Consider the following 25137-nt stretch of genomic DNA (forward strand, 5'->3'; position numbering starts at 1 on the left):
GACGTAGTGTAGTTGCATGTGATGTGGTGTCGTATCGTGACGTAGTGTAGTTGCATGTAATGTTGTGTCGTAGGTGACGTAGTGTAGTTGCATGTGATGTGGTGTCGTATCGTGACGTAGTGTAGTTGCATGTGATGTGGTGTCGTATCGTGACGTAGTGTAGTTGCATGTGATGCGGTGTCGTACCGTGACGTAGTGTAGTTGCATGTGATGTGGTGTCGTATCGTGACGTAGTGTAGTTGCATGTGATGTGGTGTCGTATCGTGACGTAGTGTAGTTGCATGTGATGTGGTGTCGTATCGTGACGTGGTGTAGTTGCATGTGATGTGGTGTCGTATCGTGACGTAGTGTAGTTGCATGTGATGTGGTGTCGTATCGTGACGTAGTGTAGTTGCATGTAATGTTGTGTCGTAGGTGACGTAGTGTAGTTGCATGTGATGTGGTGTCGTATCGTGACGTAGTGTAGTTGCATGTGATGTGGTGTCGTATCGTGACGTAGTGTAGTTGCATGTGATGTGGTGACGTATCGTGACGTAGTGTAGTTGCATGTGATATGGTGTCGTATCGTGACGTAGTGTAGTTGCATGTGATGTGGTGTCGTATCGTGACGTAGTGTAGTTGCATGTGATGTGGTGTCGTATCGTGACGTAGTGTAGTTGCATATGATGTGGTGTCGTATCGTGACGTAGTGTAGTTGCATGTAATGTTGTGTCGTAGGTGACGTAGTGTAGTTGCATGTGATGTGGTGTCGTATCGTGACGTAGTGTAGTTGCATGTAATGTTGTGTCGTATCGTGACGTAGTGTAGTTGCATGTAATGTTGTGTCGTAGGTGACGTAGTGTAGTTGCATGTGATGTGGTGTCGTATCGTGACGTAGTGTAGTTGCATGTGATGTGGTGTCGTATCGTGACGTAGTGTAGTTGCATGTGATGTGGTGTCGTATCGTGACGTAGTGTAGTTGCATGTGATGTGGTGTCGTATCGTGACGTAGTGTAGTTGCATGTGATGTGGTGTCGTATCGTGACGTAGTGTAGTTGCATGTGATGTGGTGTCGTATCGTGACGTAGTATAGTTGCATGTAATGTTGTGTCGTAGGTGACGTAGTGTAGTTGCATGTGATGTGGTGTCGTATCGTGACGTAGTGTAGTTGCATGTAATGTTGTGTCGTAGGTGACGTAGTGTAGTTGCATGTGATGTGGTGTCGTATCGTGACGTAGTGTAGTTGCATGTAATGTTGTGTCGTAGGTGACGTAGTGTAGTTGCATGTGATGTGGTGTCGTATCGTGACGTAGTGTAGTTGCATGTGATGTGGTGTCGTATCGTGACGTAGTGTAGTTGCATGTGATGTGGTGTCGTATCGTGACGTAGTGTAGTTGCATGTGATGTGGTGTCGTATCGTGACGTGGTGTAGTTGCATGTGATGTGGTGTCGTATCGTGACGTAGTGTAGTTGCATGTGATGTGGTGTCGTATCGTGACGTAGTGTAGTTGCATGTGATGTGGTGTCGTATCGTGACGTAGTGTAGTTGCATGTGATGTGGTGTCGTATCGTGACGTAGTGTAGTTGCATGTAATGTTGTGTCGTAGGTGACGTAGTGTAGTTGCATGTGATGTGGTGTCGTATCGTGACGTAGTGTAGTTGCATGTAATGTTGTGTCGTATCGTGACGTAGTGTAGTTGCATGTAATGTTGTGTCGTAGGTGACGTAGTGTAGTTGCATGTGATGTGGTGTCGTATCGTGACGTAGTGTAGTTGCATGTGATGTGGTGTCGTATCGTGACGTAGTGTAGTTGCATGTGATGTGGTGTCGTATCGTGACGTAGTGTAGTTGCATGTGATGTGGTGTCGTATCGTGACGTAGTGTAGTTGCATGTGATGTGGTGTCGTATCGTGACGTAGTGTAGTTGCATGTAATGTTGTGTCGTAGGTGACGTAGTGTAGTTGCATGTGATGTGGTGTCGTATCGTGACGTAGTGTAGTTGCATGTGATGTGGTGTCGTATCGTGACGTAGTGTAGTTGCATGTGATGTGGTGTCGTATCGTGACGTAGTGTAGTTGCATGTGATGTGGTGTCGTATCGTGACGTGGTGTAGTTGCATGTGATGTGGTGTCGTATCGTGACGTAGTGTAGTTGCATGTGATGTGGTGTCGTATCGTGACGTAGTGTAGTTGCATGTGATGTGGTGTCGTATCGTGACGTAGTGTAGTTGCATGTGATGTGGTGTCGTATCGTGACGTAGTGTAGTTGCATGTAATGTTGTGTCGTATCGTGACGTAGTGTAGTTGCATGTAATGTTGTGTCGTAGGTGACGTAGTGTAGTTGCATGTGATGTGGTGTCGTATCGTGACGTAGTGTAGTTGCATGTGATGTGGTGTCGTATCGTGACGTAGTGTAGTTGCATGTGATGTGGTGTCGTATCGTGACGTAGTGTAGTTGCATGTGATGTGGTGTCGTATCGTGACGTAGTGTAGTTGCATGTGATGTGGTGTCGTATCGTGACGTAGTGTAGTTGCATGTGATGTGGTGTCGTATCGTGACGTAGTGTAGTTGCATGTAATGTTGTGTCGTAGGTGACGTAGTGTAGTTGCATGTGATGTGGTGTCGTATCGTGACGTAGTGTAGTTGCATGTAATGTTGTGTCGTAGGTGACGTAGTGTAGTTGCATGTGATGTGGTGTCGTATCGTGACGTAGTGTAGTTGCATGTGATGTGGTGTCGTATCGTGACGTAGTGTAGTTGCATGTGATGCGGTGTCGTACCGTGACGTAGTGTAGTTGCATGTGATGTGGTGTCGTATCGTGACGTAGTGTAGTTGCATGTGATGTGGTGTCGTATCGTGACGTAGTGTAGTTGCATGTGATGTGGTGTCGTATCGTGACGTGGTGTAGTTGCATGTGATGTGGTGTCGTATCGTGACGTAGTGTAGTTGCATGTGATGTGGTGTCGTATCGTGACGTAGTGTAGTTGCATGTAATGTTGTGTCGTAGGTGACGTAGTGTAGTTGCATGTGATGTGGTGTCGTATCGTGACGTAGTGTAGTTGCATGTGATGTGGTGTCGTATCGTGACGTAGTGTAGTTGCATGTGATGTGGTGTCGTATCGTGACGTAGTGTAGTTGCATGTAATGTTGTGTCGTAGGTGACGTAGTGTAGTTGCATGTGATGTGGTGTCGTATCGTGACGTAGTGTAGTTGCATGTGATGTGGTGTCGTATCGTGACGTAGTGTAGTTGCATGTGATGTGGTGACGTATCGTGACGTAGTGTAGTTGCATGTGATGTGGTGTCGTATCGTGACGTAGTGTAGTTGCATGTGATGTGGTGTCGTATCGTGACGTAGTGTAGTTGCATATGATGTGGTGTCGTATCGTGACGTAGTGTAGTTGCATGTAATGTTGTGTCGTAGGTGACGTAGTGTAGTTGCATGTGATGTGGTGTCGTATCGTGACGTAGTGTAGTTGCATGTAATGTTGTGTCGTATCGTGACGTAGTGTAGTTGCATGTAATGTTGTGTCGTAGGTGACGTAGTGTAGTTGCATGTGATGTGGTGTCGTATCGTGACGTAGTGTAGTTGCATGTGATGTGGTGTCGTATCGTGACGTAGTGTAGTTGCATGTGATGTGGTGTCGTATCGTGACGTAGTGTAGTTGCATGTGATGTGGTGTCGTATCGTGACGTAGTGTAGTTGCATGTGATGTGGTGTCGTATCGTGACGTAGTGTAGTTGCATGTGATGTGGTGTCGTATCGTGACGTAGTATAGTTGCATGTAATGTTGTGTCGTAGGTGACGTAGTGTAGTTGCATGTGATGTGGTGTCGTATCGTGACGTAGTGTAGTTGCATGTAATGTTGTGTCGTAGGTGACGTAGTGTAGTTGCATGTGATGTGGTGTCGTATCGTGACGTAGTGTAGTTGCATGTAATGTTGTGTCGTAGGTGACGTAGTGTAGTTGCATGTGATGTGGTGTCGTATCGTGACGTAGTGTAGTTGCATGTGATGTGGTGTCGTATCGTGACGTAGTGTAGTTGCATGTGATGCGGTGTCGTACCGTGACGTAGTGTAGTTGCATGTGATGTGGTGTCGTATCGTGACGTAGTGTAGTTGCATGTGATGTGGTGTCGTATCGTGACGTAGTGTAGTTGCATGTGATGTGGTGTCGTATCGTGACGTGGTGTAGTTGCATGTGATGTGGTGTCGTATCGTGACGTAGTGTAGTTGCATGTGATGTGGTGTCGTATCGTGACGTAGTGTAGTTGCATGTAATGTTGTGTCGTAGGTGACGTAGTGTAGTTGCATGTGATGTGGTGTCGTATCGTGACGTAGTGTAGTTGCATGTGATGTGGTGTCGTATCGTGACGTAGTGTAGTTGCATGTGATGTGGTGTCGTATCGTGACGTAGTGTAGTTGCATGTGATGTGGTGTCGTATCGTGACGTAGTGTAGTTGCATGTGATGTGGTGTCGTATCGTGACGTAGTGTAGTTGCATGTGATGCGGTGTCGTACCGTGACGTAGTGTAGTTGCATGTGATGTGGTGTCGTATCGTGACGTAGTGTAGTTGCATGTGATGTGGTGTCGTATCGTGACGTAGTGTAGTTGCATGTGATGTGGTGTCGTATCGTGACGTGGTGTAGTTGCATGTGATGTGGTGTCGTATCGTGACGTAGTGTAGTTGCATGTGATGTGGTGTCGTATCGTGACGTAGTGTAGTTGCATGTAATGTTGTGTCGTAGGTGACGTAGTGTAGTTGCATGTGATGTGGTGTCGTATCGTGACGTAGTGTAGTTGCATGTGATGTGGTGTCGTATCGTGACGTAGTGTAGTTGCATGTGATGTGGTGTCGTATCGTGACGTGGTGTAGTTGCATGTGATGTGGTGTCGTATCGTGACGTAGTGTAGTTGCATGTGATGTGGTGTCGTATCGTGACGTAGTGTAGTTGCATGTGGTGTCGTGTCGTGTCGTGTCTCACCTACACAGTCTCTGCGGGGCTCTGGAACTCAGCGAGCGCTCTGACAGGACTGGGCTGCTTCTTCTGACTGCCGCGGCGCACTTTGGCGCGCACTTCCTCCGGCCGCTCCGGACGGATCAGCGGCTTCTTCTCCGGCGCCTTCATGCGCCACACCACTATCGGGGACTGAGGGAAACGAGCACAGAGATTAATTACAGCGCCATCTATCTAAATTGAAAAAATTACACTTAATCGGTTACAACGCCATCTATCTTTTAGAGTTGAAATACTGACTGCCTTACCAATAAAATGTGACAGTAAACGTTGGTTTCTGAGACCAAAATCTCCGTAACATTCGTCATCCCTGTCTCTTCTTCGTCTATCTTTGACAAAACAGATAAAAATATGTTTTAAGTGAAGATTTTGGTCTCAGAAATCTACGATAATGTAAGTATCAACGTCACCTACAATAGAGCGACTTTTAACGCCACTGCTATTTCTAAGACAGCAAATCCTACGGATTTCATAAACAAGATCAATTTCTACCAAAAATAAAGATCTGTTTAAGTACAGACATGCAAAAAGAAAACTGACAAACGACAGCTGAAAGACAATTGAAAATATTTTTTACGTAAAAAATTCCAAACTAAAAAAAAGGTAAATGGAATTCAAACCAATAAATTTCATACAAAAGCTAAAATAAACGACTAAATCAAAACTAAGTTATTGCTAAATTGGTGCTAAAAAAGCAAAATTATCCGTCAATGTACAGTCGAAACTGAATGAGCGAGAATCTAAGAGTTCTCGCTTATGAAAATCGTACAAATCGGACGATTTCTCGCTTAAAGAGGTTTCTAGCTCATCCAAGTTCGAATGTTATACTAAGTACATGCTATGTGATCACTAAGTTAGTGCTAAGTTAATATAACTTACATAGTTGCCCTGCCAGCCCGTAGCGAAGCGTTAACCAATCGTATCATATCAGCTGTTGCTATCTCTACTAGCTTAATTAACTTAGCTATAGCTTAGATTATAACATACTTAGGCATAGCTTACTAATATATTTGGCATCTTTATACTTGACTAATACAGAATAAAGACCGAAAGTTATCTGACTCTGGGTATAAGTCAACCTAAATTATGACTGCTCACTAGTCAATTTTAAAGTGTCACAATATCCTTCTTGTACTGTAACCGTCTTGTCATGTTTTTTGTCATTGTCTATGACTATTAAGGTCTTACATATTTTTTGAAAGAACTAACCACGATAGAAGTGCCTCATATCAGTCTAGATCAGTTTTTACCACTATAGCAATAGCTTATCATTTTGACGTAAAAAGAGTCAACTGCATTGTGTTTGAATGTCATAATTTTAATTTTGATTACTTCAAAGTTAATTAAACTGCGATATTATGATAATTGTTAATTATGTGTTTCACTTAAATACATTATTAAATAATCTTCAATATTGATTAATCATTCAATCATCGCCAAACTCTTTACTTCAACTTAACACCACAAACTTCAACATAAAACTTTTACATCACAAACTTCAACATAAAACTTTTACATCACAAACTTCAACATAAATCTTTTACACCGCAAACTTCAACATAAAACTTTTACACCACAAACTTCAACATAAAACCTTTACATCACAAACTTCAACATAAAACTTTTACATCACAAACTTCAACATAATAACAAGATACTTACAGCGATGGTTCCCTGTCTCGTGTACTTTGTTGAGGCGACGTAAGAAGCTTTGACAGTCAACACGACTGCGTTCATCAAGTTCTTAGCCGCTTGTATCAATGATGTTGCGCTGTCCAACTGAAATAACATAAAATATACCATTCATTATGCATTCACATACAAACATATATATTAATGTCACAATTTCCACAAAATAAATCAAAATGTAATTATTGTAAGGTGTAATGTTTGTGTGACAATATACAGTCGAACCTGGTTAAGCGAGAGTCTAAGGGACTGTGATATTTTTCTTGCTTATCCTCTCGCTCGCTTTCTCTCTAACCAGCTTCTCGCTTATGGAAGTCATCCGTCGAGAGAATAACTCTCACTTGTAAAGGTTTCTTTCTAACCAGATTTTCACGCTTATGGAAGTTAAATTTCGAGTTCGGACAATGACTCTCGCTTATAGAAGTTTCTCGCTTATTCATGTTTGACTGTATTTAAATTCAACTAACAAGAAATACTAGCAACTTAATTTCTCAAGTTTTTCTCTAACCCGAGATTCTCGCTTATGGAGGTAAAACATCATGACAATAAATCTCGCTTATAGAGGTTTCTTGCTCAACTAATCGAATGTTTATTGGAACGAAGTTCCTTATCGCGCGTTGTGAAAGGGGGCTAGACGGAAAAAATTCTTACGAAAAGTTGTCACGACACTTTTTGCTATAGTAAGTATGTTAACGACGAATGAGCGCTACTTCACCATGGCAACGACGTGACAATATATAACGAAAATTCATAGAAATAAAATGTACTTCTTGTGAAGACTTAAGTTTTTTATTCATAGAATAAACATTGGTTCCTTCACTAATTAATTGAAAGGAACTTCGTTCCATCCGGGTGTCCCAACACACCTCTCAAGTTTTTTTGTGTGTATTGTATGTATGTTGTCTGTATGTCACTTACTCCACTAACGATGAGCTCCCCGGATATATTCTGTACGTCCGCCTTCACCTTGCTGGTGATCTGTATTTGATGACAGTAGAGAGCTATACGTTGTAGATAAGCCAACAGATCTTGTTTGGTTGAAGATTCCGGACACTAGAATATATATATGTCGCAATCAGAAGAAGAAATTAACTTTAATAAATCGTAAACACGAGCTGTGTACTCAGAGACTTCTTGTACAATGTAACTAAAGCATTGTTTGTTGTACATGAGCTTGTGAATCAATTATACATAGGTATTTGTCGGCAACAACACAAGTTGTAGGAATTGTCCTCTCTCAGTGAAATAGCACGACCTTACAGAAGACACGCCTCAACTACACTCTCATCTCTGTCTCACACAGGACTTGTTTTACTTCTCTTTCTCTTCACATCTCTTTTCTTATAAGGAAAAGATGGGAAAGGGAGGTGCATTTGATGGAGGAATGCATCGATTCGTTGATTGAGTGTAGACAACGCATCTGCAATTACGAATGTCTATAGGCCACGTTCGCTTCGCCATTTTGGCGAATTCATGTGATCGCTTGCTCGTTTGCCACCTTTGCCTTGCCCGAGTTGAGAAATGATATCAAGTGTATTCCTTGAATCCGATATTACCCACTACCTACATGTGATCTCAATTAATAATAATTCTGATAGCGAACCACACCGGCCGTAATGCATAAAAAAATTAACTAGAAAAGAAACTGTACCCTATGACACTCGGGGATAGAATTGAATGACACACCACTTGTGATAAACCAGTGATTGTCAAACTTATTTCTTTCACCGCCCCCTTTGAAAATCAATTATATTTCAGAGCGCCCCTAATTTTTATTCAGCCCTAAAACTTAAAAACCACAATTTCATTACTTTAATTAATTTCAATGCCCCCCATTTTTTGGGCCCCTTATCGCCACCTCCTAGGTATCAAACGCCCCCAAGGGGGCGTTATCGCCCACTTTGAGATACACTGTGATAAACGGTTCGGTAGTTTATGATACGGGAGATCATAGATTTGAGAAATAATTATTACTCCGAATCAATCACGTAAACAATCTTTTGATCCGTAACTTTGTACGCTTGGTTTAAAAATGTTTATTATTTTTATAAAAAACAAAACATACAATTCTCGAGAACTGTGCATTTTTTTAAAATAAAAAATAACCTACATCCTATTCCAAATTGTAAACTACTTCTGTACCAAATTTCATCCAGTTACCTTCAGCCGTTCTGGAGTTAACTGGTAACAAATATCCATTCATTTGCCCGTAACTTCACTAGCACGGAATTAAAATGTAGTAATAAATATAGGCTATATCACGGAGACAGTGTCCCTTCCCAACAGATTTTTTCAAATCATTTGACTAGTTTCGGAGATAATTCAATACAAACAAACAAGCAATCAAATCTTCCCTCTTTATCTATATATATAGTCAGAAAGTGGTGTTAGTTACACTATTTATAACTCAAGAACGGCTGAATCGATTTGACTGAAAATTGGTGGGCAGGTAGCTTAGAACCAGGAAACGGACATAGGATAATTTTTACCCCGTTTTCTATTTTTTATTCGGCGCGGACGGAGTCGCGGGTAAAAGCTAGTAATTAGTATAGATAAGAAGCGATACCTGTTCAGCGATCTCTCTCGTCAGTTTGTCCAATTTAGTGCCTGCTTCTGATATCTTCTTGGCCGCGTTGATGACATCCATCGTAGTCTTGAGAGGACCTCGACCTCTGGAACAGGACCACGTCAAATTGTCACAAGTATCAAATTATTAAAACTAAATTGTAGTTTTGTAGTCCAATAGAAACTACATCGAACTACAAACATCCTAAAAATAGGTGATTTTTGAAAACAATGCCATGACCTTTCAAGTCTACTCGTATGAAAAGAACTAAATCTTTCAAGTGTACTAACCTAAAAAGAACAAGGTCCTTTAAAATCTACTGTTCTGCAAATATGACACATGAAATTCTGTCTTTTACAATCCTGGTCTGAAATAATGCCATGACCTTTCAAATCTACTCATGAAAAGACCTAGATCTTTCAAATGTACTAACCTAAAAAGACTAAGGTCCTTTAAAATCTACTGTTCTGCAAATATGACACATGAAATTCTGTTTTTCCATCCATCTTTTAAAGTCTACAGACCTAAAAAGACCACAGTATTTTCAAGTCTACTGACTGGACAGTACCAAAATACCTAGGTCTTTTACGATCTATTGATTGAAAACTGAAAAGACCATAGTCTTCTGGTCTACTCACCTAGTAAAGTCCGTCATTTCAAGCATAATCATGCACATATGTTTAGCCAGCATGATGATGTCGTTGCCAGCATCATCCCACTTGGCAACCTCGTTGTCAAAGGTCATCTTCTCACGTCTGAACAGTTCCACTTGCTGCAAGATCTTGCGCTTATCTTCTTCTGTCATCTTACGCATAGCCTCCTAATGATTGAGGATAAAATGTCAGCGGTGATGAAGAAATTCAAAGCAATGGTATCCTCGTATTACGCGTGATTATTTTTAATTTCGAAAATGTCGTCAAGAACGTCAGTTTTTTAAATAGTCCGTTTTATATTAGTCAGAGTGAATATTAGGTCACTTACCCTAGCATTAGTAATTCCACTAATGTCAGGATATTCGTCCACCCCATGCTCTCCAGTATGGGCGCTCGCTGAAATAATGCACAATTAATTATGGAATACTTAAAAGAGATTTAACTATTAGAACTTTGAAGTTTTAATCTAATACAGAAATAGTTGTCTTAAAAAAAAGAATGTAATAAACCTAAACTTACCTGCATAGCATAAGATACAAAACATGCAATGAAAGTTACAAATAGAATGAAAAATACAGAAAAAATAGTAGAAAATACATATCAACCCATGCGACGTAAACTCTGACTCTTAATTCGTAACTCTTCGTCGCTTAAATCGATTAATGAGTGATGATATATTATTCAAACTTTATGAAGGCTCGGAATATCACAAGAGACGCACAAAACACTATTAGATATAAAGGTTACTGGTACTGAACCTACGAGCTATCATAAAGTTTGAATCTTAAAACAACTTGATGGTTGTATTGAGTGTGGAATACTCACATCTGCTCCTGGTCTCCATGGTCATATCTTCAACTGGTTCAAATTCGGTGTCGGTATCAAGATCATCACTTGTCTACATGCGGAAAACATTTAACATGCGATGGCTGATCTAATACTTTGGTATTGTGCACGTGGTTATTACAAAATTACTTAATAACACAATCCCATATTTTATGTCACCTTTCACACAATCCACGTATACCCATAGCTATGAATCCCCACATTCATACAATTCTTGTCACATGCATTACCTCATAACATGCCCATATTCTTTTGCTTCTTAATTTCACCACTGGTGGTTCATTCAGGCTTCTTCTAATGTACTCGTTTCGTATCTTCCGTCATTTGTACTCTTTCATACGTCCCATTTCATCATCAGCTCACTATACGTCCCCACTGAGGGGCTCGGAGCATACCCCAAGTTAGAGATGACTATGTCATAGTCGTCAGATAAATGTATATATGTAAATCGAGTATTTCCAGTATTTCATCCGTCCCTTTTACTAACATTCTGATTCAAAAATACATGTCTATTGAAAGTACTTCTATTAATAAAGAATTAAATTACTACATCATGTTACCACGTTCACACTACCGTTAAAAAAATGAATTTTCCCAAAATTAATAATGGGTCACCATCTATATGAAATAATTAAAACTGGATCACAATCATTGTTACAATGATTATTTATATTAATCATAAACTTTATTAAGATATTTATTAATTTCAATACCTCGAAGGACCAAATCTATAATACATCTGTAACGTGTTTTAAACAAATTGGAATCCAGTTTTAAGTCTAAAACATGCCAGACATGAACGGAACAAAAACACAAGTTAAACAAATAATTACAACAAAACAATGAGTTAGGATATGTCAGTCTATACTAAAGACTAACACAGAGTTATTTAACAGTAATTAACTTGAGTCCCTTAACATTTAGACTGACAATTCCTAAATAGCGTAAGTAACGACACGACATCTATATGCGTTAAACACCCCAAGGCAAAGGGACAATCTGTCCTCTCACATTTGCTCCTCGTCTCCAGTGTGTAGTGCTCATCCAACTCCACATCCTCAGGGTCTAGGTCCTCATCATCCTGAACATAGCATAGGTACCTTAGCCCTAATAGGAACCATAGCCATAGCATAGGAACCTTTCTACACATTACCTCTGAACAGACATACAGAGGTTCAGACTTTTTTGTCATTTCTAGATTTTTCTATTGCTTATTTTATTGTATTTTCTAAAAATCTTATACAGTTGAAGAATAAATTCACTTCCCATTTACAATCGAATACAACAAACATCATGAGGATAGGCCATTTTGCTGGAAATTGGTGGAAAATTTGTCAGAGCAACATAAGTATAGGCACTTATATCTCATACCCCAGAATTCCATTGCACTGCAACTTATTGGTACATATCGTCATCTCTCGTATTCGCTTTGATGAAAAGGAGACAGCAATATGTACATCAACATAAATGTCACTACAGTTTAAACCAGTCAAAGTGACAGTACGATATTCTAACTGGAAAGCAAATTTAATTCTTCTACAACCGTACTCACCCGGTTCATCAAGACCGCACGTCTGATCTCTCTGACACCATCGTATACCAAACGGGAGGCGTCTATAAAGTCGTTCTCATCCAGACCGGCGCCCGCGCCACTGCCCAGCGCAGACACAGCCGCATCTACTCGCACTGCGAACTTTGACATCACTGCAGACAAAAAAAAAACAATAATTAAAATTTTTAGCAAAAAATAACACTCTTAAATCTAAGTGCAAGTGTTCAAAATCCAGCCCTTAAACCTAGGTCGCCTACCCCAATCTACGTGGAGTAGGCGCACTAGGTTTTCGTCCACCGATCACTTGGCGTGCAAGTGTATAAAACTAATATAATAAATGCGAATGTTTAGATTGATGGATGGATGTTTGTTGAAGCTCCAGAACGGCTGCATGGATCTTGATGAAATTTGGCATAGATGTAGAACATAATCTGGAAGAACACGTAGGCTACTTATTACGTTTTTTTAAAATACCGGAGTCGCGAGCAAGAGTTAGTTCTATATAAGAAAAAAACTCAACTAACCCTATGACACTTAAGAGAAGAATACGAACGACACCTCACTCATGAAAATCGGATCAGTCATTTAGGTTACAATAGATCACAATGGAATTGACGTAACAACGATAGTCATGAGTTTGTTATGTTTAATTTGTCCTTCAAACAAGGAAGTCAACCGTCAAAATTGACTCAACCCTTAACCTAATCGTAAACCCTTAAACAACCGTTGTAATATCTTACAAAATACTAACTGTCGCCCGCGACTCCGTCCGCACGGAATAAAAAAAATGCACACAAGAAAAAAAAGTTCCTATGTCCGTCTCCTAGTTCTAAGCTACCTCCCCATCAATTTTCAGCTAAATCAGTTCGACCGATCTTGAGTTGTTAATAGTGTAACTAACACGACTTTCTTTTATATATAAGACTACTATGACTAAGACTATATATACATAGATATAAGATTACAAATGCAAGTTAAATACATGAATATTTGTGATCATATTATTTTAGAAGGACTGCTTTGATCAGAAATAGATTACAACTTAAAATAGCGTAAACGCTACTAAAAAAGTTTCTCAATTCCACGCAGACGGAATCACGGACAACAGCTAGTATAAGTCCATGACCAGGTCAAGGTGAGATATAAAAAAAAAGAATATAAATAAATAATATTGACATACAAATATGAATTATTAAAATTACATTACGAAACGGACAAGAATAAACTAAATCCGTTTTATTTGGTAACATTTCGGACCCACATTGACCTCAAAATGTCCTTGACATACTAAAGATGCACCATTATGTGAATTCGATAATATTCGATGACATCACCTTTTTAAGCTTACTAAAGAACACTTAAGAAAAAAAAAACTTGAGAGGTGTCAAGGGACACCCGGATTTCCTTTCGATTAATTAGTGAAGGAACCAATGTTTATTCTATGAATAAAAACTTAAGTCTTCACAAGAAGTACATTTTATTTCTATGAATTTTCGTTATATATTGTCACGTCGTTGCCATGGTGAAGTAGCGCTCATTCGTCGTTAACATACTTACTATAACAAAAAGTGTCGTGACAACTTTTCGTAAGAATTTTTTCCGTCTAGCCCCCTTTCACAACGCGCGATAAGGAACTTCGTTCCAAAAATTACAGTGACATACATCGGTTATAACGACCAAAACTACCAGCTACGTCGTTATAATCGATTTTTTACGGTATTCGAATAATTTGAGAAAATACGAGTCTAATAACAGTGTAACAATAATCAGTGTTAGAATATAGGCTTGCAATTATTGTTTCATTTACTTTTATTAGAAACAATGGTACAAAACTGTGACATTGACCTTTACCAGGTAAATACATACCTAATGCGTCATCTAAACTAATAACATTTATATATACTTATAAACAAAGAGCGTCGGTGGCTTAGGGGTTAAGCACTTGACTTGCAATCTGCAGGTCCTGGGCTCGAATCCCGCCATGTACCAATGTGTTTTTCGATTTACATATGTACATTTATCTGACGTTCTTACGTTGAAGGAAAACATCGTGATACTGCACATATCTGAGAAGAAATTCAATGATATGTGTGAAGTCAACCTATGACTATGGCCTAGTCACCCCTAACTTGGGGTAGACTCCGAACCTCTCACTGGAGACGTATAGTGAGCTGATGATGATGATATAACATTCTTTGTGTGAAATAAACAGGGATTGTAAAATTAATAGTAAACTATATTTATCGTACGTTCTTACAATGAAGGAAATCACGCTGATGCAAACTGCACATATGTACTTGAGAAGAAACGCTGATGGTAGTGAGGCCGTGTTCACAAAAGCCTAGTCTTACTTAAGGCAAAAAATGTACGTAATTATAGGTCGTCTCAGCAAATGAATTAAAAAAATACAGTCGAATTGATAAACTCTTTTTGAAGTCGGCTAAAAAGCAATATTTTTCTATGACATGCTAAGGAACCACTTTAAAATTCACTACGCACGCTTTCCTTCATCCGAAGAGGGTTTAGCAGCTAACCACAAGCGGTCATAAAGTTTGAATTTTATTATAACTTATAACAAGTATAGATGATCCATCACAAATTCTTTACATGTCGACCTTACAGACTTTCATTTTTTATAACATTGATATAAACACAATCATTAACTGTAAGATTGTTTACACGTAACGATACGATAACGTGACGATTTTACTGACTGATATAAAATAGGTAACGCTTTCCGTGAACATAAAGTAATTTTTTTATATCAAAAGCTGGTAAACGGCCACCTGGATTCGCCGAAATAGCGAGACGACGATGCCTATAGACATCCGCAATTGCTGATGTGTTGCCTAGCTTAAATCAACAGAGAAGGGGATGCACAGAAAGAGTATATTTACCCTTCCTATGCGATATTTCCTCCTCCGTCAAATCGACTTTTTATAAGCAAAGGGTGGGAAGGGGAAGGGGACTAAAATTAGGCCTCCGGCACCACACTCATCAGACTGTACTCAGAGTTGTTTCCACTTGACACCTGTCTTCTGTGTGGTAGTGGTATTTCGGTCGTTTACAACGACTACTAATCTTACTAATATTATAAATGCGAATGTTTAGATGGATGTTTGTTTGAAGATATCTCCAGAACGGCTCAACGGATCTTGACGAAATTGAACAGAGTACGGAAGAACATATAGGCTACTAATAAAGGTTTTTTTTTAATTCTGCACTGACGGAGTTGCGTGCAACAGCTAGTATAATGATATCTTAAGAAAATCGTCCGTTATAAATGTAATTTTAAAATCTTCCTCTCATATTTCAAAATGTCAATGTTTGTAAATCTAATTAGGCCTTACTGCATTGAGTTATGCAATACCAATGACGTAACTGCGTATTGCATTATTTGTTCTCTATGACTGTAACATGTTACGACATTTCAATATTTGTTGTACTACACAATCATCATCTCTCTGTCATTATCTCTCCAAGTTGAGCATCTTCATTTCAGTTGTCACCATCTCTTTCTAGTTCTACCGTTGGACCTTCACATTCATATATGCAACCTGCCTATCACGATGTTTTACTTCACCATAAGAACGTCGGATAAATGTACACACACTGTTACATGGCGGGATTCGAACTCAGGACCTGCAGATTACAAGCCAAGTGCTTAAACTCACCACCGACGCTCAGGGGTAACTTTTTGCTTTTTAATTTTTTCATCACTAGTACTAGTCTCATTTGAATGGATGGATGTTTGTTAAAAGGTGTCCCTAGAACGGTTGCATGGATCATAATGAAATTTGGTATAGATGTAAAACACAGTCTGGAAGAACACATAGGCCACCTATGATAATCTAATATATAAAATTCTCGTGTCACAGTTTTCGTCACCGTACTCCTCCGAAACGGCTTGACCGATTCTCATGAAATTTTGTGAGCATATTCAGTAGGTCTGAGAATCGGCCAACATCTATTTTTCATTTTTTTTTTATTGCGCGCTGACGGAGTCGCGGGCGACAGCTAGTATTAATATATAACTACGCAATAGTTTATGATAATGTAAATATAATAAGGTCATTACCACCGAGATGACAGGTGACATAAAAGGTCACATTTAGGTGGTACAAAACCGGTGTCTATAACGCTGCGCCTACGCCATTTTGTAAAGGTCAAAATGCATATGCAACTTTTAATAGGTAGACGCCAGCAACAACATCTGTTACACGAATGGACCAGCTCGCCAAGTGAAATACCACGACCACACAGAAGACAATCATCAAGTGGAAGTAATAGGCGTTTCGTCTGATGAGTATGGTGCCGGAGGCCTAATCGTAGTCCTATTTTCTTAAGAAAAGAATGGAAAGTTTAAATATTCTCTTTTTGTGCGTCCCCTCCTTCGTCGATTGGAGGTAGGCAACGCATCTGCAATTGCGAATGTCTATGGGCAGCGGTCGCTTCGCTATGTCGGCGAATTCATGTGGCTTGCTCATTTGCCACCTTGTAATATAAAAAAAAAGTACTGATTGCCGATCTAGCGATCGTGGGTTCGAATCCCGTCATCCGACTAATGGGAACTATATTTAAGCACACACTTCTAGCTTACCTGAAATATTTAAAAGGAATAAAGAAACTAATATTTTAAAAAATGAAAACGTCGGAAGTCATTGGATAAACATGTTATTTAGATTTCCCGTACGAAGTCAGCGCAGGTGGCTAGTTCACAAAGGTGAAGGACTGGGGTCTAGTATAATGCTGTCAACCTTCAAGACGCAGGTTCGTTTTTGTGTCAGTTTTTATTTTGACAGAGGGTCAAACGTCAAGGACTATTTGGATGAGGTTCACTTTCAATTGAGAGTTATTTTTTTTTGCTTTAGATTTCGTTAACAGCTAAACAAAAACCTTTATTATTTAGTACTGTTGAATTTAGTTGTAAAAATTTTATTTATTTCATAATAAATGTCGGCCACGACTCCGCGAGGAATAAAAAAAACGTGAGCCGTCATGGGACGCCTGGCAGATCTGAAACATCGTGTGTGTACAAGTAATATGCATAAAATATTAAATAAATAAATAAATAAATGACAAATGAATGAATGAAGGAAGGAATGAAGGAATGAATGAATGAATGAATGAATGAATGAATGGATGAATGAATGAATGAATGAATGAATGAATGAATGAAGGAATTAATGAATGAAGGAAGGAATGAATGAATGAATGAATGAAGGAAGGAATGAATGAATGAATGAAGGAAGGAATGAATGAATGAATGAATGAATGAATAAATAATAATAATAATAATATTAAATATTATTAAAATCATATATATATATATATATATATATATATATATATATATATATATATATATATATGTATATATATATGTATATATATATATGTATGTATACCTCAGTATAGCTTGGCGACCCGTCGCCACGACAAGCGTCGCCACGCCAACAATTCGGTTTACAAGTGATCCTATAGATGTTTCACATCAAAAATAATAAGTAGTAATTTCGTTAAGATCCTTTGAGATGTTCAGGAGATACCTTCAGACAAACATCCATCTAAACTTTCGCATTTATAATGTTACCAGTTTTCGCCCGCAACTGTCCGAACGAAATTTGAAAAAAAAAAAACATCATTTGTTAATACCAATCTTAATGTATATAAATCTCGTGTCACAATATTTGTCCTCAATGGACTCCTAAACCACTTAACCGATTATAATAAAATTCGCACACCATGTGCAGTTCCATCCAACTTGAGAGATAGGATAGTTTAAATCTCAAATTATAGTCGCAATTTTAATTTATTGCTAATTATTTGTCTGTTATTATTCGACAGTCACAATTATCTGTTAACTCCAAATGATTCTAACAGATGTCGATACCTTTCGACTGGGTTGAGTAAGTAATCAATAGATGGCGCTGCTATGGTAAATCTACGAACGTGTCATATAAGCTTATTAACTGCGCGCGGACGGAGTCGCGGGCGACAGCTAGTATACTATATTTATAAGTGCATGACAGCCTATCTGGCATTCATGCAGCGACATGCTACGTTTGTTAAATTCTATAAGTATCAAAAACACTGCGTAATCAATTGAATATTTTTCACGCTTAATCATGTTGTTTACAAAAAAAAAAAAAATTCAGTCGAATTGATAACCTCCTTCTTTTTGAAGTCGGCTAAAAAGCGCTTTCGGATGGGAAGTAATATCTACAAAGAAAACATTTATCGCAAAATCATAGATATCGTATCAACACACCAACATCACTGATGTTAGATAACAAAATTAAGATGACTTTCAATTGAAGTTATTTAAATACAAAATCAAATTAAATTTTAGACCGACAAGCTTGTCTCACCTGGTGAGAGAAATGCTGATATAAAAAAAAAACTTGAGATGTGTCAAGGGACACCCGGATGGAACGAAGTTCCTTTCAATTAATTAGTGAAGGAACCAATGTCTATTCTTTAAAAAAAACTTAAGTCTTCACAAGAAGTACATTTTATTGCTATGAATTTTCGTTATATATTGTCACGTCGTTGCCATGGTGATATAGCAAAAAGTGTCGTGACAACTTTTCGTAAGAATTTTTTCCGTCTAGCCCCCTTTCACAACGCGCGATAAGGAACTTCGTTCCAATAACGGAGACCTGACATGACAAGACAGCTACAGTCCGACAATAACATCAACATCTGTTCCAGGAATGGACCGCCTCCAACGACGCAATACCATAACGGCACAGACAGGCGGCAAGTGGAAGCAATTTCGCGTTTTGTCTGATTGGAAGCCTAATTTTAGTTACGTTTTATTTCACCCTTTTCTCATAAGGAATGGATGTAAAGGGGAAAGTATTAGACGGAGGAGAGAATGCGTAGGAAGGGAAAGAGAGAATTTGCCATTATATACATTGCCATATCCGAAATTGCAGATGCGTTACCTACAAATGTTTCATGTAATCTATGGGCAGAGGTCGCTTCTCTATTTCAGCGAATTCAGCTTAATATAAAAGCATCTTGTAAAATCTAATGTTGTTAATTAAAAAAATTATAGTCATCTCCCTGTCCTTATCCCACTTTATGTGGTGACCAGGTCTTCATCCTTCAGATCTTACATCTGTCATATAAGTCGTTCTTTCATCGTTCTTCATCATTTACAACAAAAAAAACTAACTTTTTCTATGTGATCGTCGCTTAATAATGCTGATTCTTATCAATCTCTTGAACTCACTCACTCTTTAAAAGGAGTTCCTCGAAATTATCTATGACATATCTATTATATTTTCGACAACATGAAGATCCTTGTGGTCAATTTGGTGCTTCTGGTTACAGTATCTGCATTACCTAGGATAGACCCTTTAGTGGATACTAAGATAGGACTGATTAGAGGTTTGCAGGCAACTGATGGTGATTATTCTATGTTCTTGGGAATACCTTTTGCGAAAGTTAATGCAAGTAATCCATTCGGGGTAAGTTTATTCAGTAATGTGATCTAAAATGTTTTTCTAACCGCTTGATAACTATAATGATGATTTAATAATTCATTATATCAGGTTTGAAGTCCTATATTTATCACTTGGCAATTGTATGAAAATAAAACTCTTTTCGATCAAACCCCGAAATCAGAAACGCCTAAAATTGTGAGATAAAGTGAAGTCATAATGTAAAACAAGGGTAGTTACATAGTTATGCGAAAAGGTGTTTTATCAGAAATATTAATATAATTTGAGATTTTTAACAAAATATGAATATTCTTTATGGCTACTCCTTATATTGTAACAAGATATAACCAAAATTATTATTGTTTAGAAAAATTTTCTATTTTCTATCTTTATTTTCAGCCATCACTACCATACCCCGATTTCGATGACGTTTTCGAAGCTAATGATGACACCGCCATCTGTCCACAAAGAGAAGAATTCGACAATCAAATCGTTGGTACACTGGATTGCCTACATCTCAACATTTACGTACCTAACAAAGCCACAACAAGGAACAAACTACCAGTACTGGTATGGATACATGGAGGTGGATTTTTTATCGGCTTCGCAGGTCGCTTCATTCATGGCCCAAAATATTTAGTGAAACAAGACATTATTCTAGTAACATTAAACTATAGATTGGGGCCATACGGTTTCATGTGTCTAGATACACCTGAAGTATCAGGGAATCAGGGCTTAAAAGATCAATTATTAGCATTACGTTGGATAAAAGAACATATAGATTCATTCGGAGGAGATAGTAATAAAATTACAATATTCGGTGAAAGCGCTGGAGGTGTGTCAGTCGACTATCATCTTCTTTCTAAACAGGAGAAGCTATTCAATCAAATAATATTACAAAGTGGAACAGCACAATGCCCATGGGCTATTGAGGATTCTGACAGAAGTGCACCTATAGCATTAGCAAAACGCCTCGGTCTAGACACAGATGACGTGAATGATGCTTTGAAATTCTTGGCCACTGTACAACCTGACCTAGTAATTGCAGCTTCCTTAGAGATACCAAATACATTTATGCCTTGCATAGAAAAAGACTTTGAAGGTGTTGAGAAATTTATAGCTAGTCATCCCATAAATAGTGCTATACCAAAGGCTAAAGATGTCTTAATACTAACTGGGTATAATAACCAAGAAATGCTAGTACCATATGTTATTAGGCCAATTTCTACTCTAAGTTTGAACATATTCAAAAGCAATTTAGCAATGATGTTTGATCTGAGTAACGATGAAGACTTGGAAAGTATAGTGCGACAATTCTATGTGGGGGATGAAGAAGTTAGTGAAGAGATCCGGTGGAATCTTATGGACTTTGAAGCAGATTATACCTTTGGTCATCCGGTGCATAGAAGCTTATACAAGTATTTGGAAAACGGTGGTAAAGTCTACTACTACATCTTCTCATATTCCGGTGGCAGGAACTTCGTAAAGTACAGGAATAATATAACTATAGGTGGAGCATCTCATGCTGATGAAATTGGCTACTTATTTGACGCATCTATTTTCAAGGAATCCCCTTCAGAAGAAGACCAACTTGTTATCGACAGGATAACAACGTTGTGGGCTAATTTTGTTAAATATGGGTAAGTTTTAATCGAAGTAAAGTGCTTTGTTTAGGATTTTGCAGTACAATAAGTTTAACAGTGGTAGACGCCGGCAACAATATCTTTTGCACGTATGCTACGGCTCGAACGGTGCAATACCACGACCACACAGAAGACACGCCTTAACTCACACCGAAAGACACGCGTTTCGTCCGATGAGAGTGTGTGCCGGAGGCCTAATTTTAGTATTCTTTCTCTTCCCACACTTTTCTAATAAGGATAGGGTGGGAAGGGGAAGTGGATTTGACGATTTGACGATTCAGATATGACGGCTGATAGAGATGTATAGAGGAGTAGTACATACTGTGCCAATCCTCCATAGGGATAAGGGCAGGTTGATGATGATACTCCTTATATACATTTCTTCGTTCAACTAATACCAACTTTATGAATTAAATTGGGCACGTAATTGATTGATAATTACTTAAATATGACATATCTTATCATTGAACTGTAACAAACAATATCTTGTTATTGCACCAAATCTGTTATTTCGCAATTTAATTACTTTGCAATATAGTTTAGATAGATAAGAATTTTAGATAACAAACAACAAATTATTTTTCGGGTAAAAGGGGAAATGATAGTTACGACATATACACATTGTGTTGGCTCCTGTTCTGAGTCAGTGACTAGGGCCTTTTTTTAGAGAGGGGAATGCGATTACGCATACCACGAGCCTTGGGGAAAGGCGCGTGGGTATGTGGAACTCCTCACTATTCCTGGCCCCGAGTGGGACAGGAAACAGGGTGCATACACACTAAACCCCTCTGGTTCCCTCTACCATGCGACGGGGCGAGGGAACACTAATGTATTCAGTGACTAGACCTCAGTCAACCACAAACGCCCCCCCAGACAAATCGCACGAATTTCTTTGTACACAATATGTAGGTTGTATCACCATGATTTCCTTTACCAATAAAATATTTGATAAACGGCCAAAACAGTGGTACAGACTGTAACAACATCTTTTGTACGAATAGGCCGACTCGACCTGTGACTACTGTACTACCACACATAAGACATGCAGAAGTGGAAGCAATTCCGAGTACAGTCTTATGAGTGCGCGTCCCCTTGCCCTTCCCACCCTTTTCTGATGAAGAAGGGATGGGAAGATGTGGTGGATTTGGCAGAGGACGCAAAGGAAACGGAAATATCCCCTCTTTGTGTCCTCCTCTGTCAATTAAAGGTAGGCAACGCATTTGTAAAAGCCAATGTTTATAGGCAACGGTCACTTCGCTTTTTTGGCAAATTCAAGTAGCCGTTTACTCGTATCGTGTCTTACATCTCAATCTTACAATGTCCATGGATGTCGACAAACACATCGGCGTTCTCGCTGTTCGTTTGCACCCTTCTATTATAAAAAAATCTCCTTTTGCTATAAATATGTATTCTTTACAGGGACCCAACACCGGAGACAACAGACCTTTTGCCAATTAAATGGGACCCAATTACTAAAGATGCTCTCACTTATTTGGATATTGACAAAGAGCTAACCATTAGCAGTCGACCATTCCACAAAAGGACAACATTCTTGGACTTATTTTATAAAGCTAACCAACATTTGTTAAAGGCCAATCAAGGGTAAAACTAACGAAATAACCTAGAAAAACTTTGATTATTTATTGCAGGAAAAAATATATGATAATAATTGACCACATGATTTTTTTAATAAAAAAGAATGCTTGTTTCAATTTGTTTTAATGTAGACTACACAAAGACTAGACTGAATGAGACTAAAATAAGTACTAGGTGGAGAAAAGCTTAGAGAAATATCAGATAAGAATGTTGTAAAAGTGTAACGATCAAGAAACACATATTAGATGAAGTTATTAAAACTATATTTGTGATATATATAAAGAACAACATAACTGACGTCGGGAACCCAGAGGGGTAAACAGAGACCACAACCTTCATACGGCACAGTCCTGAGACAACTCTCTCGCTTCTCGAGAGTATATATACATACATCTACTTAATAATATATAAGTTATAAAAATAATAAAGAAAAGCGTTATAATAATAGATTTCCCTATACCCTAATGTGCTTTTTAAATAAAAAATATTATTGCTTGATATCAACTTATCAGCTTTGAGAAAAATCTAACCATGATGTATAATTATTAAACGTAGCATCAAGCAAATATATTTCTTACTAGCTGTCGCCCGCGACTTCGTCTACGCGGAATTAAAAAAAGCTTAATATGTAGCCTATACGTTCTTCCAGACTTGGTTTTATATCTTTACCAAATTTTATTAAAATCCATTAAGCCTTTCTGGAGATACCTTCAAACAAACATCATTATCCATCCATCCATCTAAATTTTTTCAATTTTTTCTGTCATAAGAACCTTCTCCTGACAATAACAAACACAACAAAAAAAAAAGTGAAATCGCTCCAGTTGTTCACGTGATGGCCGTGACCAAGGAATATAGGGATTCATTTTTATTTAAATAGACTATTTTATGATTGATTAACAAAAACGGTATGAATTTATTTTGTATTAAAATAAACCGTTAAAGAAAAATTTTATCAAGAATCAATAGACAAAAGCCATTAACGGTTAGTCTCCTATTTCGTAGTATTGTAAATTTTGCTATCCCTTTCATTCTCGTTTATAATAAGAGAGACAATTTTACTTGTTACTATTATTAAAAATGCTAACGTTTGGATGTTCGTTACCACATAACTTCAGAACGTCAATACAGATTTTAATATAAGTGGATAGGCTTCTTTTTTTTTAAATAAGTTAACTATTTCTTATTGTATAAAAATGTATCGAAAATCAGCTAAAATATTATCAGCTGCCTTATTCAACTTTCATGTAGTGTTAATAACTTCTAGAAAATTCCTTTTATGCAACAAGAAAAATAATCTCAATGCAAAATTATCTCAGTAAACGTCACAGTTGATCCAAAAATAGGGATGTCAAATTTCAATAAAAACTTTGAAGTAATCCACGAAACCAAAATACGACTGACATGTCAACACTTGCCTTCTTATACCAAGCGTCCACATGTCGGTATCAGATCATAGGACTTTAATATACTTAGAATAGAAAGTCATAAAACACTTCGGCAATACCAACATTGTCAAAGCCAAATGCCAGGCCATTTTCACTTTCATGACCTCAATTACAAGACTTGACAACCCTATCTATAAATCCAAAACATCAAATCCAAGGTTACGTATAGATAACTGAACCATCTGTCGTAAGATTTTATATCTTTATCAATCAGTTACACAGTTAGGAGTTCCGTACACTAATTTGCAATTCAAGAGAGTAACTACATAAAAAACTAATAAAAAATTATCCATACTTGGGAGTGGGTTATGTTAATAATTCAATTAAATAAAATGTACGTTATACACGAGAACTAAAACAGATTAAACGAATAGATCAATTTCTACCTCTTTCTATACCAAAACGTATTAGTTTCGTAGTTATTTGTAACCCGAATGACTCAGGAGGGTCGTTTTTGCGCATATGTGGTTTGGAATGTATCCTATTGTAACCTCAACGACTAAACCGATTTTGATGATTGGGGTGTAATTCAATTCGTATACATCCCCTGAGTGTCATAATGGAAACAATCAGTCAGTTTATTTGTTTTTTATTAACAAAACAGTGTAATAAGCGATTTTATTATCAAACTAGGTGTCGCCGGCGAGTTCGACTGCTCGGAATTAAAAAAAAACTTAATATGTAACCTATATGTTCT

General features: G+C 38.1%; 2 protein-coding genes across 6 annotated transcripts in view; one reads left to right on the forward strand and one right to left on the reverse strand.

Moving 5' to 3' along the window:
* LOC106710866 (catenin alpha) overlaps positions 1-25137 on the reverse strand; it is a 58247-nt gene that overhangs the window by 1654 nt on the left and 31456 nt on the right. Inside the window, exons 16-24 of one of the 5 annotated variants that reach the window (XM_045685399.1) lie at positions 12303-12454; positions 10730-10802; positions 10233-10300; positions 9890-10071; positions 9252-9357; positions 7604-7738; positions 6659-6775; positions 5876-5884; positions 4968-5128 (exon numbers count right to left, since the gene is read on the reverse strand). In XM_045685399.1, the coding sequence (XP_045541355.1) occupies positions 4968-5128; positions 5876-5884; positions 6659-6775; positions 7604-7738; positions 9252-9357; positions 9890-10071; positions 10233-10300; positions 10730-10802; positions 12303-12454 (1003 nt within the window). Of the gene's footprint in view, positions 1-4963; positions 5129-5875; positions 5885-6658; positions 6776-7603; positions 7739-9251; positions 9358-9889; positions 10072-10232; positions 10301-10729; positions 10803-11761; positions 11832-12302; positions 12455-25137 lie in introns of all 5 variants that reach the window. The other 4 variants (XM_045685398.1, XM_045685400.1, XM_045685401.1 and 1 more) reach the window with 4 other exon arrangements.
* Positions 19586-23068, forward strand: LOC106714610 (acetylcholinesterase). Its single transcript, XM_014507704.2, has 3 exons — positions 19586-19780; positions 20153-21393; positions 22816-23068. Exons 1-3 carry the CDS (start codon positions 19604-19606, stop codon positions 23000-23002), a joined length of 1605 nt encoding a protein of 534 aa, XP_014363190.2. The 5' UTR covers positions 19586-19603; the 3' UTR covers positions 23003-23068.

Source organism: Papilio machaon, chromosome 29, assembly GCF_912999745.1.
Source record: "Papilio machaon chromosome 29, ilPapMach1.1, whole genome shotgun sequence".
Lineage (NCBI taxonomy): Eukaryota > Metazoa > Arthropoda > Insecta > Lepidoptera > Papilionidae > Papilio > Papilio machaon.

Coding starts and splice junctions, on each gene's coding strand:
- LOC106714610 (XM_014507704.2), top strand. CDS start 19,604: ATGAAGATCCTTGTGGTCAATTTGGTGCTTCTGGTTACAGTATCTGCA. Junction 19,781..20,152: donor ATGCAAGTAATCCATTCGGG/GTAAGTTTATTC, acceptor CTTTATTTTCAG/CCATCACTACCATACCCCGA. Junction 21,394..22,815: donor GCTAATTTTGTTAAATATGG/GTAAGTTTTAAT, acceptor TATTCTTTACAG/GGACCCAACACCGGAGACAA.